The sequence below is a fragment of the Theobroma cacao genome, chromosome 10 (genome assembly GCF_053813885.1).
Source record: "Theobroma cacao isolate CCN51 chromosome 10, ASM5381388v1, whole genome shotgun sequence".
NCBI classification, from domain to species: Eukaryota; Viridiplantae; Streptophyta; class Magnoliopsida; order Malvales; family Malvaceae; genus Theobroma; species Theobroma cacao.
Window position 1 is genome coordinate 1,001,905 of NC_142648.1, and position 21,063 is coordinate 1,022,967.

Here is a 21,063-nt window from a genome sequence, read left to right on the forward strand (position 1 = left end):
CTACATTATCTTAAAACTCCATTTTCCTTCTTGTTTTTCCTCTCTTCCTGGCTTTTCTGTCTGAACTCTTTATGTGGCTAATGTTGCGTTCTGAAGACGACGCTGCACATTGATCGGATACCGCTTCTGTGTTCGGGTTGTTGGGAAGAATACCAACTTATCTTCTTCAGCAGGAACCCAACTGTTCAGAGACAAAAGGGTTAGTTAAACATTTCAGTCACAAAAATGGTGATGGAAAAGAAAGAATATTGATAGGTATAGGTATACCTGAACCGAGTTACAAGGTGGTGTAGAAATACAGAGAGTTCTACTCTAGCAAGCTCATAACCCGGGCAGAGTCGAGGCCCTCCTCCGAACGGTGTGTAAACGTTTCCAGGACAGCTCATCCCGGAGTTATTCTGTTAAACATCATAAAACTATAAAAAAACACTGTTGTATGACGTTTCGAGTATGTGACTATGTGCATGCGTGTGAGTGCTTACCTGCCATCTCCATGGATTGAAAGTGCGAGCATCTTTGAAGTGATCATGGTCGAGATGTACAGCCCGAAACGATGCAAAAACCCTCCAACCCTTTGGAATTGTATAACCTGCTTGAAATTTGAGTTTACAAGTGAGCACAAAAGCTAGCTACGAGGGCTATGTCTCTGCAACATTACATGATTATCAGGCCGATGGCAGAAAGGTTTGTATTTCTGACCTTTTATGTTGATATCTGTCATTGCTCGCCTGAAGACTCCGCTGATTATGTTTGCTACTCGCAATGTCTCATTAACAACCTGGAAATTCGATTATGCGAAAATCGGTGATTAAGCAAGAACAGAGGTACCCTGGTTTTGCCATGGAAATGTTTGCAGGACAATGAACTTACACATTGAGTGAATGGCATTGACTTATAATCAATCCATTCTAGAGCCTCTGACTCACTTTTCTTTGCTCTAATCCCCTCGTGCTCTTCCTGCCAAACCAAAACAGTTAGAGCATTGGAAGTAAATGATGAGAGGACAAGCCTCTTCCCTAAAACAAGTTTATTAAAACATATACATTGTATATGAAATTACACGAAATTCATGTTAAATGTGTTCCGAGACATTTAAATAAAAATAGTAGGCTTGGATCACGACCCGTGGGCCTCAAAGCCATCATGGAAGTCATGGTCCATGTGATGTTTTCGTCAGCCCTCATGCCCTTGAAACGGTCCCACATCACACAGTCAAACGGCTAGGATTCAAACCATCACATATGAATGTATATTAGAGTTAAACAAAAGCAATCCTAGGAAGCCAAAGGAGCTTTGTACTCCCCTAAGGTTAGTAGTGAGAGTCTAGCTTTTTATGACATCACCCCCATCTCTCAAACTTTTCCCACCGTTTGATGGTCCTTCCCCCCTTGAAATCAGAGCCGCTCATTTCCCAATGACCCCCCACCTAGAGGACACCAAATGGGGGGTCAAATCATCCACCCTTTTGCACACAATAAAAATGAGGCAGTAACCCAAAAATACCCCTTTGAGGGGCTCTATTGTCATTTTGGGAAAGACAAAATGGTCAAAGAGTAAGTATTGATCAGAAAGTACTGACAAATTGGTCAGATTTTCCAACCCTTTTCTCTCTTTTTTTTTATAATTTATGTCCTTTCTAATTTTTAGATTTTTACAGCACATCTTAAGGCGTGCAACTTGGAAGAGGCATCATTTTGTCCGGTTGGACAAATTTCAGTTCCTACTTTGACTTTTGTGATCTTGTACTTTTTGCCTCTACTTTTGACCTACACCATTAAAACAGCTTCCAACCTTATCATAAATTTTTTACAGACCCTTTTTTCTCCCCTTCCATTCCCTCCTTCTTTTTTTCTCATTTTCAATTTTAAATTTTCATATTATAAACAAATAAAAATACCCATCTCGAGTTTATCACCATGTATATATATATATATATATATATATATATCAGTTGGATAAATTCTTTACCTAATGACATGAAGAATGTCTATAACAATGAATGTAACTAAGCTGAATTGAAAGCATAGGTTATAATAAAAATGAGAATGTCTCCAAAGCAATATAAAATGATAGTAAAGAAAAGGGTCATGGGGATCACATGATTGTGGGGGGAACAAAAGAAATTTTTTATATATATATTTTTAGTTCCCATATCAAACTCATGTGTGTGTCATTGCTTGGTAGGTATTTCCCTATAAGTACAATGTTTGGTTAATATTATATCATGAAAAACCAAACAAAATAAAATTTAGCCATGTGATGTATCATTCCCATCCATGTGACAATGGTCAAGAGAATGGAAGATGAGTTCTTTGGAAAGCAATGGCCAAATTTGATCATTCCTTTTTCTTTTGGACCCACCATGAAAAACCCAAAAAAAAAATTTTTTCAAGAAAGAAAAATACCCAAAGAAGAATTTTACCTTGAGTTGAGCCAAAGCAAGAGGGGTCTCAGTCAAGAACTTGACAGCAAGAGTCATGATAGTTGAGGTTGTTTCATAGCCAGCAACAAGCAAAGCTACCAAGAAATCAACAATTTCCTCATCGGAAAAGTTGTCATCCCCCGCTAATAAAGCTGCCAACATGTCGTTCTTCCTTTCCCCGCCTTCAAACTCTTTCCGCCTCTCCCTTACTATCAAGCTCAATGCCTCTGCCACCTTTGTTCTCGCCTTCATTGAACAAAATTAAAACTTATTCAGCATTTCGTATCATCTGAATATACGTATCCGTAACATTTCAGATATATTTATCCAAATATATGTATCCGTAGTGTTACGGATGTATACTTTTTAAGTATATATATGTGTATGTACGCGTAGGCGTAAGCAATGCTATCACTTACTTTGATTGCTCGACGGTAGGTGGTGGAAAAGAGAGGCAAAGGGACAGTGAAGAAGCCTTCAATGACAAGAACGTATTCTTTTCTCAAACTCTCACTCCATTCACCAGGATCAAAGCTCATCAGCTGCTTCACTGTTAACTCAAAAGTAATCTATAAAAAAGAAAAAAAAATCAAATTAATTAATTAAAAATAATAATAATAAGTAAACAAATAATCAGAGGTGTGGCATGGAAATGATGCTTTAAAGACAGAATGATTTCAGCCGTCAACTTTATTCCCTCCCTCCCTCCACCCCATGGAATCTGAGTCACCACCTCCATTTTTAACGTGTTCATAATCATTAGACGACCCACCACCGAGTCAACTCAGTCCCGATAAAGTAATATATGGTTTTTCTTTTTTTTTTTTTGGTTGGTTGGTTGGTTTGTTTTACCTTCTTGGCTTCTTCCATGAGGAAGACGCGGTCGGTCCAGGAATCCAAGTTGAGCCGGACCAACCGGTCTATATCGACCAAAAGATGATCCCTGATAATCGACGAGTTAGCGAAGCTCATGGTCAAGGAGTGCATTCTTTTGTGGAGGCTTCCTTTCATCAAGAGCAATGAATGTTTGCCAAGCAAATTCGATATCGAACCGGGGTAACTACACTCGAAGAGCTTCCCTTCGTTTTGCAAGATGAACCGGTTGGTTTCGGGGTCAGCTGAGAAAACAGTGGGTTCGCCGAAAACATGGGTGGTGAAGATTGAACCGTACCGGCTCACCCTCTCGTCGATAAAGGGTTCGGGGTTCTCGGTCTTGTAAGCTGCTATGAGCTGTAAAGTCTCCCCGACGAAAGGTAAACCCAAGTTTCCCGGCGGCAAACAGAGCCGCCGGAGACGGGAAGAACGGAGGAGGAGGAAGAAGACGGCGGAGACGACGGCGGTGAAACAGAGATAGTAGTAAACAAAGAAAGCCATGACAAACAACAAAAAAAAAAAAAGGTTCTTCTCCTTTTTGAGATTAAGTTAAAAGAGAAATCAAATACAAAAAAGGAAAAAAAGAAAAGCTTTATGAATATAAATACAAAGAGATTTTTGAGTGAAGAGAAATGGGAAGTTTATAAAGAGAGAGAGTAGAGCAGCACACGAGGGGTATCTGTAAGAATCTAAGGGGAAGGGAGAAGAAACAGAGGAAGGAAGAAATAAATGTTTGAAGGGGGGGACATTTCGATATCTGACAGCTTTGTTTTTTTTTTCTTTAATTTTTGATATTGTAAAAAGGGTTTGATTTTTATTTTCTTTTTTGTTTTCTTTTTTCTGTTTGGAGGATGGGAAAAATATATTGGGGAAGAAATTTATGGGTGTGAGAGCTAGTACGGTAGCTATGGGCGTCAAATAGATAAGAGAAAGAGATGTTGGTGTTGTTATATGAAGATTTTTCATACACTAAAAAGGTAAGGAAATAGAAAATAAAATAAAAAAATAGTGCCAAATTGCCAAAGTACTAGATAAGTTTTTTTTTTTTTCAATTTTGCTTGCTATTTGATTGCTTGTGGAAGGATATTTTCGACACGTTATAACAATTGATTATGATTTTTTTCTTCAAATAAAAGAATTTAAATTGTTTTTTAATAAAAAAATTAGATATTGCGTCACGAATTTTGTAATAGTAAGAGATGTAAAAGATGGAGTGAGTCTTAAGTTTATAAGTCTTTTAAATTAAAAATATAAATCTATGATAAATTGTATAGAATAAATCTAACTTTTCATTAACATAAGACTAGTGCGAGACCCTTTATAAGAGATAACAAGATTAAAGTACACCCAGATAAAGATACAGTCCCTCTTCTCTATGAGTGAAATGAATGGAGTAAAATGTTATAAATCTCATATCAATAAGAGATATGGTAGATTTTGAGCATATAAATATAGGTCTACTTCAACCTAATAGACATTTCTTTTAGATTGAAAAAGTGGGTTCATGGCATATTAAAAAGCAATCATAAAAAATTACTTTCAATGTACATAATTATTGATTTGTACCTATTTTTATGGATAAAATCATATATTTAATTTATTGATTGTGTGATTTTTATAATTTAGAATTGAGATACAAGAAAAAATAAAAAGAGAAAGGAAGAAAGAACTCATGATAATTATTAGTGTATCTTTTGTGTTAGAAAGTGGACTATATAATTGAAAAGCTTGTGATCCCAAGTTAAACTACTTTTTCCATGGTGTAATTGATTAATTTTGGGGTCATTTGTTAAAGATTAATTTATCCATTAATATCCCAATTCCTATTAGTCCTTTTTCTTGGTATAATGTCCTATCTTCAATTAATTTAATTTAATTTAATATCATTAAATTAATTTAGGAATTTAGAGGGTAATATTTTTCAAAACCATGAAAGTTGCTTTGGTCAGAACCCCAGGTTTGGTTTGTCCCTCAAGAGAAGAAAAGGATGCACCATTCCACGAGGGGAAAAGGAAAGGTATGTAGGAAGTATACACTCTTCCCACTTTATTTTCACATATATTTTTCTCTTTCTTTTTGCCACCAAAATTCTTCCTTTTTGCCATGATGCATGTGTTCTCTTGGCCCACCATGAACCTACTAGAAATACAAATAAAATACCTTAATCCCCCATCAATTCTCTTGGCCTTAAAAGGGATAGAAGTCTTCATCACCTTAATTAATTATTCTTCAAATTTAGAAGATATTGGGATTCTTTTTGAGAAGATAACATAATGAACTTAATTGGGTATTGTTTTAATTCATTGTATCACTTACCAAATATATCATAGTTATCCTTATAAAGCAAATATGCTTCAATTAATTAGCTAGGGAAAAATAATAAAATAATGAACCTTGTATTAATTAAAGGTTTTAATGCAAATAGAATGTCATAATGCGCTCCACATTGTCCCACCAATTCCATAATGTTTGAAGCTATAAAGCTAAGGTATTTCCTCTTGATAATTGTCTTTATGCAAACGAAAGGGAGCCTTTCTTTCTTGAAATCATCATCAAAGCCAAATGAAGCTTGATAGTTGATAATCCATCCCATGGCCATTTTCCAAGCCAAAGTGAAGCTTCGAAGCAAGCTTAAACAACCAGCCACGTGTTGAATAGTGATGAGGGAGTACCATGCAATTATAGGGAAAACGATTTTTTTCTTTTTTTTTTTATTTTTTTCTCTTAAATATGAGGTGATGATAGCATGGTCATCTCACATGGTCCCCACGAAGGACATTAAGCCCTCTACCCACTAGACAACCCCATAAAATCATGATCCCTTACAAGATCCCACATCTCTTCCTTTTTACGTTCTCTAAGAAGACCTTTTTAAACATGAATATGATAACATGATAACATATGTATTGATTAAGAATTAATGTTTGATTTAGAAAATATGTAATAAAAAAAATTGGGTTTCATTCGAAATATTAGTTCACTTTTTTTCGATTAGAAAATATGAAGATTCTAAACTTCGAACTTTTTTATTTAGATGTCAAATGAAATGTATACAAGACAATTTTTAATCTTGTAATTTTCACCTTGTTGATGTCAAATCGAACTTTTTTCTTTTATCTTCAAAACAAATATTCTTTTACAGTCTATAAGTGGAATTTAGATTATATATCTAAATACTAAGTGGGTATCTAGGTAGGTTAGTTGTTTTGAGACAGGTTAAGAAATCCCCTTGAATTCAGGGATTTGGACAGAATTCCACTTTCGTAGCTTAATTAGCTTATAAATCTTTGATAAAGATGTGCTAACACTTGCAAAATCCTTGCTGGATTATGGGAATCCAAACCCCAAAATTCGAGGTTAATGGGCTGCCATCACATCCTATGGTTTCTTAGGTACACTAGCACCAATGTCAAATTTAATTATTAAATTAAAAAATTCCTCCAAATGGATATTATTTATTGTTTGATTAAGATGCTAATTAAATAAGCATACATCAATTGCAAAATAATCATAGGCTTGGGAATATTGAGACAGTGATGCGTTGAGTGTGCTCTTTGAATCTTTTTGCATGCCCCCATATCCATGCACTAAGGCAGTATTTTATAGATTGTTCATGGCAAGTCCTTGTATGGTGAAGAATCAATGTCAAAAGATGTACTCTTTGATTCAATCATCCTTAATTAGTTCCAAATGCATATAATTTTTATGTATAATAATTGATATTAATTTAATTTAATTATAATATATATGTTTGAATTGTAAATTTAACAATTAATAATTATTTCTATGTTAAATCTCTAATCAACGATTTCAAATTTGAATCTTGTCATCCCAACACTTTACGATCATTTATCGTCATCTTTCGATTTTCATTTCATGATTGTAAAAGCCGTGTTTTGCATTTATTGCCTCTATCGATGCCAAAATAATGTAATTCTTGTTCCAATCATCCTTGTGTTCTTGTTTCATTGATCCTTATGTTCCAAAGATGTATGCGATTACTATAAATCTTTACTTTTGATATTTAATTGTAAATAATCGATATTAATTCACTTTTATTTTAATATATATAATTTAATTTTTAATTTAATAATTAATTATTATAATATCAAAGTCTATTCAGTGATTTAAAATTTGAATTTGATCAATGACAAATTCAGAATTTTATACAAAAAATAGCTAAAAAATAATCATATAAAATTATAAATCGAGTAAATGAGTCGATTTAAAGTTAAAATTAAAAATTAAAAAATGACGACTGTCAACATTTTTGATTCGCCCTTGTTCATCATCACGTCATAATCTTTCAAGTTTTTGTACCATGGCTCGAAAGCAGTGTTATTCATTTGTTTACTCTATCAACTTGGTTTCATACGATGAAATTATGAGCTGGTTTGGGCAAAATGGTTGTTAGAGTAAGGGAGGTTTGGACTCAACCATAGCAATAATTTCAAGCCTTTGTGCCGGTCGGTCCCTCGGAAGGGGTCAAAACCCAGTTGTCCGATCGATGGATCATGGAGATCCAAGCCACCCACCCCACCAGTACGAGCCGTCCTTCCCCTCCCCTATGGTCCCCTTGATCCGACCCCCCTCACCCAAACCCACCCTTTCTTTTACATTAAAAATAGGACCTACCCATTGCTGTGCTAATTAAGTCTCAAGAAAATTCCATAATGTCACGTTTTGTATGAAAAGTATGTGTCATGCAAAAATAAATAAATAAATAAAAATGGAAGTATGAGATTGATCAAATTTAATTTTATGTAAGAGACAATGAGAATTACATTATTTTTTTGTTTTGTGGGACTCAAATAATTTCATACCACATATGATATATGGATAACCTACGCTTGCCATAACGATTTTCGTGTATTTATATGTAAATTTTTTTATATTATTCCAATCGATTTTGTTAAGAAAACTTGAATCTATTTTCTCTCTAAAAATTAACATTTTGGAGATTGTAATTTACTTCTTAAATTTCTTATAATTTAAAGATATATACCTATATGAGATACCGGAACAAAACATAGATAATATTACCTCAAATTATAATTAAAAAAAAAAACTATAGTATATGAAATTGAGGCATGCATTTGGGTGTACTAAGTCATTAGAAAGGGTCACTTATTGGACCACAAAAGCCAAATGGTGACATTTTGTGGTGCATAAACATGTCAATGTACCAATTATAAAGAAAGAGGACCACGAAATCTCATCAAATCTTTACCTCCTATTTATTCTTCTGTGAAGGGGACCAAATAATTCACTCCATTTAATCTTCAAGATATCACAAATCAAAACCATATGATAAAAAAATCATATTTTCTTATAGTTTAATTCCCTTTTTATAAAAAATAAATATAAAAGGCAAATAATTATACTAGATAGATTCTCATCTACTCCAAAGAAAAAGTTATAACCAAACAAAAAAATATAATTCTTGCTTTTTATTTTTTTATTTATGATTTTTGACTACGTAACGAGAGATTTTATTTTTTTTTCCCGTAAACCACACTTTTCTCGTCTCACGCTTTTCCATAAACCTCTAAATCAAAACCTTAAATTTTAATTATTGAATCATTCCCGTGACACAAACAATACATACTTTTTTTTTTTTTGAGATTTATGTGCAAAATGCTAAGCCTAAGGCCTTGGGATCATTTCATTTATTTATTATAAGGTTTATTTAATTGTTTTCTTTTTATGAAATTAAGAAAGGTCAACATATTCATGTCAATTTCTTGTAGTAGTTTTCGTTTTCCCCTTTTTCATTTTCCTTTTTTATTTATTTTTTTAATATTCCAAGATATAAACATTATGCATGAATGATTGAATGCCAAATTTAATTCTTCATTAGCTATCAACAATTACCCAAAATTCCTCCCAAAAAAGTTGGATGGGGAAAGGATATAAATTATTGAGGACATTCTTTCTGGCTTTGTCGACCAATTTGGTGAAACTGATGGCTACCCAATTATTGGTCCAAATGTGTCAATAATTAATTCAGCACACAATAATTCTCTATGACACTCTATCACCTCCCATGATCTTATCCAAAATATTTTCTTTTTTTTTTTCCCATTTTTAGAGGTCAGATTTATAGATTTATAAGATGAAAAAGAAATTTTATTTTTCCGTTACTTATCGAAAATATAATTATGATATTTTTTCCTCTTAAGGAAGAATATATCTCATGTACCATAGACTTTATATTTTCTTAGGGGATTAACCCTAAACATCGCAAGAGAGATTTATAGACGAGGTACGAGCACAAGGACGACTAATAAATTATGAAATCTAATAAATGACTGTTTTGAAATACTTGTTAGGATTAATTAAAAATTTATTATATTATTCTCGTCGAATCAAGAGAAATAATGCCTTAATTATATTTTTTTTGATATAATGTTTAAATTCGTACTCTTATTTAACATGGTAAATCAAATTTACCATCCATCTTAGAACAGTTGTAAATTTTTTTTGTTATACTTTTTTAATTTAATTGTCAAAATTTCTAACGGCAAGTTATTTTGCTGTTAATTTATAATCAACTTTGAATTAAATTAAAAAATACGATAATAAATTTCATCGCTTTAAAAGTAAATGATAAATTCGATTTATCATAGGTGAAATTTTTTTTAATAAATATTAAATTACTTGAATCGATTACAATATCTTAATTTACACTTATGCCACGGACGAGGAACTTGTTCTTATGCGGGGAAGTGTTTCATTTTGGAGAAAGGGCATACATATGCCATTAGGATCAGAAGAGGAAACAGAGAGAACAAAGAAGAAAAGCAGTGACGTCAAAGGGGAGTCAACTCTGGGGGTTTTGGGTCAGGGAGTCTCCGCCCCACACGAGACAGGAGGTCTGATCCCCACACGTGTGGCACTGACAAATATATAATAAAAAAATTAGAAAAAAATTACTTAAAAAAATTAAAAAAAATAAAAATTTGCACACTTTCCAATGTCTGGATACTTCACACGAATGGGGTCTGTCAGAGTTGCACGTGTGCCTCCATTTAATGTTTGTTTTTTCGGACCGTGACTCTGACCCGAAAACAGAAAGAGACCAACCCCTCTTCACATGCAAAAATCTTTTTCTTTTTTTTTTTTTAATCTTTTTCTTACAATTTATGTTGGACTAATTTAGCCTTTTGAGTTCTTGTCTTTTGGCTAATTGTCTGGTTCTTCGCTGTTCTTCTTTGGGCCTAGGCAAAGGCTAGAGAGCTTAAGCTTAGCTTAGGTTCCTCTCTATTTTTTGGTGCTCTGAGAGCTACTACCCAACAGCTGTTTTCTTCTTTTTGTTTTGTAAATCTGGTCAATTGTTGGTCATGGAAAAAATTGCTTGTTTTTATCTTGATTTCAAGTTTTAATTAAGATATTCATTAACTTTAAAATATTTAAATAAAAAATTAATTAAAATTAATATCTAATACTCAAACTCAATAATCTAAAAAAAAAAAAAAGAAACAACAGATTACATTGAATCATTTTCTTTTATTGAGAAACGATGATATCAGGGTTTTTGTTAATTTTGATATATCTGAATATAAAATTAATTAAAATTAATATCTAATCCTCGAACTTGACAATTGAAAAAGGATAAAATTAATCCTGACATAAGAAAGAAAGAAAGAAGAACAGATTATGGTGAATCATTTTCTATTTTCGAATAAATCCAATGACACTGATTTTTCCAGCACTTGTTTCTATTCAAATCCTGAGCAGCTAGATGCTAAAGCTTCAGCTTCCTTTAACCTGCAAAAGCATATTCCATCATCCATGTTTTTGGAAGGCTTGGGGCATTGGGCCACTATCATGCCCTAGAAGGCTACATCATGAAAAGCATATATACCAGAAAAAAAAAGTATAATTAAGTAGGAAAATGGAAGGATCATTTACTCTTTTCATTTATTACTTACATTCATTTCATCCCAATACTTCATTTAATAGGTTCTACCAAATTGATGAATGATTGCAATGAAATGAACAAAATTTACAAAATTCTGAATGAATCCTGCAAGTGAAAATGATGAATAGGTATATTGTTATCTTTTCAGATAATTTATCATGAAAAATTAAAAAATAAAAAACCTTTTTCAGGTGCTTAGTTGCAATATGCACTAAACAAGTTTTTTTGCATATTATAATAAGAGTTATCTGCCTTTGCTTTATGATGTACAAATGGGGAGGGTTCACTTTTGATTTTAGCACCAAAAGTATTGGGTTTGTTCCCATTGGAGATGTGGGTTTTAGAAAATTCCTACACCAAACTTTTACCTATGATTTCACTTCCTTTCTCTCTATAAATGCTTGGTGGGTGGTAAAATTTTTTAATTTTCTTTGATTGATTTGGTCGGCCAAATTCCTCTCTAATCTTTTGGGATTTGGTTTCTTTGTCTCTAATCAAACAAAGTTTCATGGACCCAAATCAGAGAAACCCTAATTTTGTGCTCCATTTTCGAAGACTTTTTTTCTTGACCTTATGCACCAATCATTCCACTAATCGAACAAGCTTTGATACAATTCAAAACTTTGGGTTATCTTCAATCTCTATCTGCTATTCACCTTTTGATTTCAGCTTCCAGCTTCTGTTGATTTTTGCTTGTTGCTGTGAAAAATGGGGACAAAAATGGCCTAATTATATTGCATAGAGTAGGTTCATTTGAAATCATTCATTGTCGACCTTGCCTTTTTTTTTTTCTGTCAATTGTGCCATTCATGTCTCTTCACTTGCACAGTGTGTGAATCCAATTGTTTTTTCTTTTCTTTTTCCCATGATTCCCATCCCCAAGGTCTTAGCCTTCTATCATTCCTATGCTAGAAGAAAAAATAAAGCTGCATTTGGCTAAAAAAAAATGGGACAACGTGTGAAGCCATTGGATTCAATACATTGCACCAAAAGCAATAATATGAACTGACTCAAAAGAAATTTTTGAAATCAAGAAAAATAGACTTCTTTCTCCCCTTGAAAAATAGCTTATCAACACCTTATCATGGCTTATATATGTATAATTGGGTTTAAGATATTGGGTATTTGATAATATTCAAGTATTAATATAATCGAGTTCGAACAACGGATATTTTAAAAGTAATGCTTGAAATTTACGTGCATTTGTCTTATAACTAAATATAAAATACTCGAACTCTACATTATCGGAATAGACATCCGTGCATATTTATATAAAATCAATTCATTTACAGTCTTAATTATTTAAGCAAAACATGAAATATATATATATATATATAAACATGTAATTGATTGATTATTAAATCAAAAAGTAATTAAGATTGTTAAGAAAGTGACAATTAAAGATATAAATTTTAGTTATTGTCATTGTCATTTTAAGAGATATTTACATTCTAAACTACCTATTGACATTATGAAATTAAGGAGCGTTAATTATTTAATTAAAAACGTGACGATAGTGATAAAATTTAATTGCTAGAACTTATCATGACAATAAAGATAAGTTTTAATCACTCAAAATTAGTTAATAAATAGGAAAGTTTCCATTTTGTTCATGAGAAGCCAAGGTTTTCTTGGTGCTTCTTGCATTTTGTGAATGCAAAAACAAAAGAAAAGATTATGTATCCCAAAGCTTAACTACCATAAGAGATTATAATTAAGATCAGCCCCACCCGCACGTGCATGCGTGAATCCCTGCGACAGAATTCCGACATCATCGAATGCACGAACAAATCCACATTAGCCAAAAACAAATGTCTTGTAAATCTTTTCTTCTTTTTTTTTTTTTGGCTTTCTTTTGTTTGCAACTGACACCGGAAATGATTAATGTTGGAGATTATGAAATACAAATGATTAAGGTTGAAATTATAGGATGTTAAATCATGATTAGCATAATACATAAAAGGGCAAAAAAAAAAAGGGGAAAACAAAAGAGAAAAGAAATGGTGGTGTGTTGCTTTGTTTTTCCATGACTGTTTGCTCCCATGTTTGCTCGTTTGATGATGGCGATGATGATGGTGGTGGCACTTTGTCGCTCCCAACTTGGGGCCTGTCTCTTTCCACCACGTGGCTTTTGCATGTTTACTTTTCCGACAACATGTTTCGACACGTACACGTGTGGAATCATGGTTGATTCTCATGATTTTGCTCTTTACAGCCCATCTATTTGAGGCGAAATCATGTGCGGAATTAGTGAATCAAATACTCCAATAAGATTGTTACGATAAACAAATATACTATGTTCTATGATTATAGCTTGGAAAGTGGTTTCCCTTTTGTTAATTCTGTAAAGTTCATACTTTAACAGTAATTTGTAGCATGCCTGGATCAATCATATGCTAAAAGCAGGGACTCAAGGTCCAACATATACATAAAATATGTTACAACTTCGGGGACATTAAATTGGCTTAGCATTAATCTGAAAACTGGGCCTAACCCCTTTTGGATTTGGGGTCATTGTAAGGTCAAGATGCTGATAATCACAGTACTATGAGTTTGGGTTCTTTCCATGGACCTTCTGGTGATGAACTGGTTGCCTCTTCATGAAAAAGCTAGCCCAACTTTGCTGGACTTGAATCTGATCTTCAATGGCTGCTTTCATGCAAGGAGGTCATCACAGACAATGATCCCGACCCAGCCGTCGCTGCTGCTGCAATGAGAGGAATAATGATTTCACTCCTGCAAACCTTCATAGAAAACATTTCAACTTTCCTCGCTGGTTTCACCACAGGTTTCAATGTTGATTATGAATTTTTAACTGAAATCTGAGCTTATATCTGTATGTGAAATTCTATAGAGTAAGAAGAGGAGGAGAAGGTCGGTTCAATGGCTATCTACCATAACTGTTAAGACCTTCATATGCTACTGATTGAATCCATAGTGCAGTAGCTGAAGAATTTAAACCCTATTGGTATTCAGACTAACTCCATCAGTCCGTGTGTTGGTAATTTGCCAGGCAAAGCTGAAGTACACAACTCGGATATAGATATATTCACAGAGATAATGAGGTAGCATATGTACGCTGACTGAATACAGGAGTTAGCTTACAGGACTAATAGCAATGGAGGAGCTGCGTTTTCTTTCTCCTCGAAAAACCAACCACACATGACATATAACGCAAACAAACTATCATCAAAAGTTACTAGCCAGAATTTTTAACATTGTTCATTTACAGGACTGGATCAGAAACGACGCAAGATTCAATCATCATCCTCATCTTCTTCTTCCTCCTGCAATTGCAAAAGCCAATTGAAATCAGAATTTATCAGAGAAATTAGATATACAAAAAATGAAAGTTTTAATACGAGAATCAGCTGTCAATGAATATGATTGAAGTAAATCATGATTGAAATAACATATCCCTTGATTAGGATGTCGTTGCAATGGACACAAAGCTAAATCAGCAGTAACTTTGGATATGTTGTTCAGAGCAACATATAGATGCATGGATGTTCAATCGCAGCTTATAGGTTAAATACATTACTTAGAAGTGTAGTAGATATAAAAAGGCTTTAACCATCTAAAACTGAAAACTGCTGCAGAAGTTAAAATTGAAAAATTCCCTACAAACATAGACAAGGCAAGTATTCTTAGCTTAAATAGATTACCTCCTCACTATCTGCGTCATCTTTGTCATTCACCTGGGATTTCGATGTTTCAGACTCTGCTCCTTCCTCATCATCAGTACTTTCCTGAGTTAGACATAATGAAGTCAGGAGGGCGATCTTAAATAGGATGAATTATGCATTTATTTCTCAAGAACAGAATGGCCATTATTAGTTTACCTGTTTCTTGTTGTAGGCTGCCATGAGCTTCTCATATTCTGATTTCCTTTTTGCTGCTTTCGCTTCATATGGAGCTTTCTCCTACCAGTTGCAACCCATAGAAGATTAGGTAAACATTTGGGGGCACTGACCTTTCAAAAAGCTAGAATCAAGCCATAGATGGAGAATGGAACTTACTAACAACTTTATATACCATTTCCCATAACTAGTTAATTTGACTAATTCATATATGATAAAATTCCAACTTGCGACATCAATCAGGAGATGCATATCTCAAAATCCACCATCCAGCCCTATGCAATACCATATATCTAGGTCCCCTGTAGTTAAGACCAGACTGGCATTGGCTTGACCATGCCATAATAGTTCCAAAGTCGTCGAACATGTGATTGGTGCATAGCCAGGTCCAGAGGGAGCCACAGTGGAAGTTTTATGCATCACCTTTACAAACAGAATTCATGGTATTTGCCAAGTTAAAGGTGACCGTTGGAGGATCTGTTTGACATAATTCATTGTCCATACACGTCCCAACCAACACAAGTAATTTAAGGTGATATGGAGCACTTACTGCATCAGACAGGGACTTCCACTTCTCTCCCCCGGCTTTGCCCACCTTCAATCACAATATCCAGTAACAAAATCAATTAGACACTCCAAATGAAGAGATCTATAAACTTTAACAGCAACATTTTCCTACTTACAGCTGAGACAGCTTTCACTTTTGGATGCTCTTGTTTGTAAATCTTTCTGAACTCTTCTCTGCAACCAAATTTATAGTTGAATGATATCTTGCAGATGGACTGAAATTTTTGTTATTTGTTACAACCATCTGAGAGAAACTTACAGAAAAACAAAGAAAGCAGTGGCAGGTCTCTTGGGTTTGTTAGGGTCTTTCTTAGCTGGTTTCACATTCTTTGTGCGTTTTTTACTACTCTTATCAGCCCGGAGTGCTGCCTTTCGCTTTCCAACAGTCCTTAAAGAGAAGAAATTTACACATGATTAAATGCAAGATAAGAACAATGCTTGAAATAGTGACTCTCTGATCAACAATGAGAAGGAACAAAAGTTAAAGACTTAGAATAACAAAGTTACACAGAAATTAGACCACATTGATCACTTGAAGTTTAAAGCAAAAGAAAATAACCTGTCCTCAACAGGTTTTACTGTTTCCTTGTTGTCCTTCCTTGCAGCCGCCCTGCTCCTTGTTGCCTTCATTCTAACAAGAAAGCTTCCTGAAATAACCATAACTAAATTAAATCCGGTGCATGCAACAAGCTGTCACTAAACTAACAAGGAATGCTAAATCTAGATTTAGATTATCATGTTTAACTTGGGAGAAAACTTTGAATGGGAAATCTAGGATTAAAGTGCCCGGATCATTGTGCTTAAAGTAGTGTTCTTTGCAACAAAGACTGCATATTTTTAACAAAATTTTCAATCTTAGACCCAAAATTTGTTGAAAGGTTCCAAAGAAGAAATTTGAGCCATAAAAGCTAATCATTTCTGGGGAGAAACAAGCTAGCTAAATAACATCAAAGTCAAAAGATTGTTCCTTTCATCAACACACACAATAAAAAGAAAATCAGACTATAAAACTAACAGAATTACCCAGATGGGGAAACTTGGAGAAGAATCAAAAGCTATCAGAGGGAAAATCACAACGAGATCATGCAGGATCATAACAAAAGGCTTTTCCAAAGAAATAAAACTATCAAAGCAAATAAACAGAAATAAAAGCAAGTTAATCTTAGATCAAACAGATAAAGCTATATGTGCATAAAATTTGTAAAGGGAATAACATACCTCTTCGATGGAAGAAAAACGAACTCAAAGAAAGATTAGCAAAGAGAGTAAAACTAAAAGCAGGGAACGAGAGAAAGAGAGAAAGAGAGAGGAAAGGAAAGGAAAGAACACAGGGGAGATGCCAAGAAGATATTTGTGAGAGGATGCATCAGAGTGACACGAGGCAACTTTTGGGAGGGGAGGAGAGAGTAGGAAGTTGACTGTGGAGGGGTGCTGCTGCTTTTTGTCGCTTTTGTTTCTAGAGTTGTGATCATGCTACTTGCAGGGTATCTAACTTGTCTGACAGATTGGTTTCTCATTGGTTGGCATCAAAACCAAGTCAATTGTTCGAAACTACTGTGCACTAGTCTGTTCCCTTTTGTCTCATTATACTATTTTGCATGGTGCAAAATCATAGCTCCCCCACTGCTGTGTCAGCTTGATTGTGTATTTATCTCTTCAAATTTTTCCTCTCCCGTCAACTGATTCCTTCATTGCTGTAGGATTCAACATGTATGTAAACACTGCCACTTGATGTTAATCCTAAGGGAAATTCTATGAACATTACTATTAAACAAGGAACTTTACTTTCCACTTGTCAATGTTATATCTTATAAGTATTTTTCTTTTGCAATTTTGTTTAGTTTTTATGCTTCAATCTCGAGCACAAAAAGGGGTTGTCTGGTTAAAAAGTATCCTTAAATTAGATATGTTCTGGAAAATGACAGAACAATCCTACGAAGAGCCCACAAAATAATAAGGTGAAGAAGCCATCAGCCATCCAACCTCACCCACAGATGGATAAGGCAGAAATAAGGGCCCTAAAAATTTTCCGTTCACATCCTTCGATTTGATAAAAAGAATAGGAAACAACAAAACTTTGTTCAAATGTTCTCTACATTGCACAATATATATAGTACAAAACTTGGTCTCTACTTGTAGACTAAGGCCTCTCTAGCTCTACTCCACCTGCAGCACCATCTAGTCCTCAGCCATGGCAACTGCCACCACCGCAGCCGCCACCACTTCACATTTTTTTGGAACTCGTATCAACAACCTCAACCTAGGCTCTGGTAGAATCCAATCTAGGTTTGGGTTTAACCTTCGCACCAAGAAAGCACCACCACCACCCAAAAAGGCAGCCCCAAAACGACCATCTGACCGCCTCGTTTGGTTCCCCGGTGCAACCCCACCGGAATGGCTGGACGGGTCGATGATTGGTGACCGTGGGTTCGACCCTTTTGGCTTTGGTAAACCGGCAGAGTACTTGCAGTTTGACTTGGACTCGTTGGACCAGAACTTGGCCAAGAATGTGGCTGGTGAGGTTATAGGGGTGATTAGCGAGACGGCGGAGCTGAAGCCTACCCCGTTTCAGCCGTACACGGAGGTGTTTGGGTTGCAAAGGTTTAGAGAGTGTGAGCTGATCCATGGCAGATGGGCGATGTTGGGTAGTCTTGGTGCCCTTGCTGTTGAAGCACTCACCGGAGTTTCATGGCAAGACGCAGGAAAGGTATGTCCTACAATGTACTGTGCAATACGTTTGCATGAAATATATATTATGTAATATAATTAAATATAAATTAAATCTAAAATCACTTGGTTAATTCAAGATTGCTACCCTGTTTATTTTATTTTAATTAAATACCCTTTGTTCACATGATAATAATCTATATTATTTGGTAATCAGTTAGGGATATATCTATATATATTCAATATAACACTTTCCATTTGGATTTATATATGTACTATAGTTTGTATCCTTTGGATTATTATATAAAACCTCATGCTTTGAAATGTTTGTGATTGTTTTCTTTAGTACCATGTTTGGTGGAAAGGAAGGGGAAAAAGTTAGGAAAGAAAACAATGGAGGAAAGGAAGGAAAATTGTTTTTTCCTTTTTTTTTTTGGCACTAAAGATGAATAATAGAGGGAAAAAAGGTATTAATTACGGATAAAATGAATAAAATGAATAAATAATTAATTAAATTATAAAAATATATTTTTATCGATTTAGAAGGATTAGATTTGAAGAAAAGGGAAAGGTATTTTTCTTTAAACGCTCTTATTTTCTTCTTATCGAGCGAGGATGAAAAAGAAAGATATGAAATTTTCCTTCCTACCAAACATAGTATTAAGGAAATTTTATATATTTCTTCCACTAGGGTCTGTTTTTATTTTACTTATAGATGGCAACTTCCATTAGGTAAGTGATTGTGAATAATACATAAAATAATTGCATTGATGGACATCATGGACTCTTCAACATGATTTATTTATTACAAATGATACATAAATTCAACCTAAACATGGTAAATTTAATGTTATTTTGAGAGCAAAAAGATTAATAAAGAGCCTGGAGAGTAGGTGAGATGAGTAGAGGAAAAAGATTGATGCATATTGATCCAAATACTCGAATCACAACCCAAAAAATATCTGCCATTTGGAGGGATATAAGTGAGATCACTGTCCTTCGTGAAGGGGAGGTTGATCTTTTGGGACCATTTAAGAAAATGGCTGGATGCCACAACAATTTCATTTTTCTTCAACCTGTCGTGTCTTCTTGTGATCCAAGCAAAATTTTTGATTGCATCTGCTGCTGATGATGACAAATTATTGATGTTGATATGCCATGAACAGATCAAAGATGACAAAGTTGTCAGTTTAAATGCTGGTTTTGTTGCTTTTTCTTTTCTGTTTTATTGGCTGAGTTTTTTTCTTTTGGTTTCAGGTTGAGTTAGTGGAAGGATCATCTTACCTTGGCCAGCCACTTCCTTTCTCCCTGACCGCACTAATCTGGATAGAGGTCCTGGTGATTGGTTACATAGAGTTCCAGAGAAATGCTGAGCTTGACCCTGAGAAAAGGCTTTACCCTGGTGGGTACTTTGATCCCCTTGGCTTGGCCTCAGACCCTCAGAAAATTGACAACCTGAAACTGGCAGAGATCAAGCATTCCAGGCTTGCCATGGTAGCGTTTCTCATCTTTGGAATCCAGGCTGCAGTAACTGGAAAGGGTCCTCTCAGCTTCATTGCTAGCTTTAACAATTGATGCTACTTAATTATGTTGGGGATAACAGTTTGAATCATTTAATCTTATGTTCTTGTAAAAAAAAACAAACTAAGGATTGTTCATTGCTGGAGAAATCTTATTTGCATGGAATTTCTCTAGGTGGACAGACCATGCTGGTTATATATATTTATATATACCATCAAATCAGTTCAGCTCAATCATGAGCAGGAATAGCCAAGAAAACTTAAAGATTTCAGCACAAATTTAGAAAGAAAAATGGCCCAAACACAACAAAGATTCATGACTCTTTGGACTTGAATCATCCAACTGGATTTGTTGCCCTTACTAAATTGTGAGATTAGCTAGGTTTGGTAAGCAAGGAATAAGAAATTCATGCTCACCAACAAAAACCCTATATCCTATCCCACCCTACTTATAACTATTACTTTTGCTAATTGATTAATACTCTATGACTAGCTAGAACATCATCACTTGATTAAGAATTAATTTAAGGTATATGATTGGTAGGTGGTGACACTTTTACTTTTTTGTTAAGGTATTGTTAATTCTAAATTAACTATAAAATAAGAATAAAAAATAGCATAAATACCATCAATAATATGCAAAATTCTTAGTTCTAGAAAGGGGAAAAAAATCAAAAGAAAAAGCAAAGACAAAAGCCTTTACCAAAAACCAAATCCAACCAAACTTTCTACATCTTGCATTATTATTAACATTAAGAGAGTCCCCTACACTCATCATGATCATGGAGGATTGAATGGGTTTATGGGGCTGCTTGTGGGTTAAGCTTCAAGGGTGGCAAAAGGACTGATTTTGATTTTTGGATTGGGTTGGAAAGCTGTACCCAACCCATGTAGTAAACTACATAGTATAAAGAAAGCAAGCAATGAGAAATGTGAGCTTGTTGGGGGAAAAAACCCAAAAGCAAAATCCTATCCAAAATGTAAGTTTAACCTCTTTTGATTGTGAAATTTCTCTTATCCAAACATATAGTTTGGTTTTATTTGGTCAATGGCAAAAACCCAGAAATGAAAAAAGAAATTTTTTTTAAAAAAGTCAACTTTCAAAATATTAAATTAAGTTTTTATTCGATTCATACTTCTGTTATCTATTATTAATTGATTTTTTCGATCGAATTTAAAAATGTGACATCCCAAACTTATTATTAAGAACATGTTTACTTCTGATCTAAG

The 21,063-nt window shown here is 34.2% G+C and overlaps 3 protein-coding genes across 4 annotated transcripts; 1 reads left to right on the top strand and 2 right to left on the bottom strand.

Moving 5' to 3' along the window:
- Positions 1-21: 21 nt before the first annotated feature.
- On the bottom strand, positions 22-4,217 carry CPD (Cytochrome P450 superfamily protein). Its single transcript, XM_007008945.3, has 8 exons — positions 3,275-4,217; positions 2,842-2,991; positions 2,423-2,668; positions 871-957; positions 700-778; positions 483-589; positions 268-398; positions 22-181 (listed from the first exon to the last, which is right to left on the bottom strand). Exons 1-8 carry the CDS (start codon positions 3,794-3,796, stop codon positions 70-72), a joined length of 1,434 nt encoding a protein of 477 aa, XP_007009007.3. The 5' UTR covers positions 3,797-4,217; the 3' UTR covers positions 22-69.
- Positions 4,218-14,244: 10,027 nt separating this feature from the next.
- Positions 14,245-16,998, bottom strand: LOC18585888 (high mobility group B protein 3-like). 2 transcript variants are annotated; one of them, XM_007008949.3, is made up of 8 exons: positions 16,865-16,998; positions 16,206-16,293; positions 15,906-16,034; positions 15,763-15,820; positions 15,630-15,674; positions 15,062-15,142; positions 14,885-14,968; positions 14,245-14,506 (listed from the first exon to the last, which is right to left on the bottom strand). In XM_007008949.3, exons 2-8 carry the CDS (start codon positions 16,274-16,276, stop codon positions 14,477-14,479), a joined length of 498 nt encoding a protein of 165 aa, XP_007009011.1. In that variant the 5' UTR covers positions 16,277-16,293; positions 16,865-16,998; the 3' UTR covers positions 14,245-14,476. The 2 variants fall into 2 exon arrangements, 1 of the variants encoding a protein (XP_007009011.1); XR_001929882.2 differs by lacking the exons at positions 14,245-14,506; positions 14,885-14,968 and adding an exon at positions 15,239-15,502 and having other exon boundaries at positions 15,065-15,142.
- Positions 16,999-17,724: 726 nt separating this feature from the next.
- LHCB4.3 (light harvesting complex photosystem II) lies at positions 17,725-20,067 on the top strand. The gene is made up of 2 exons (XM_007008951.3): positions 17,725-18,353; positions 19,571-20,067. Exons 1-2 carry the CDS (start codon positions 17,838-17,840, stop codon positions 19,886-19,888), a joined length of 834 nt encoding a protein of 277 aa, XP_007009013.3. The 5' UTR covers positions 17,725-17,837; the 3' UTR covers positions 19,889-20,067.
- The last annotated feature ends 996 nt before the right edge of the window (positions 20,068-21,063 follow it).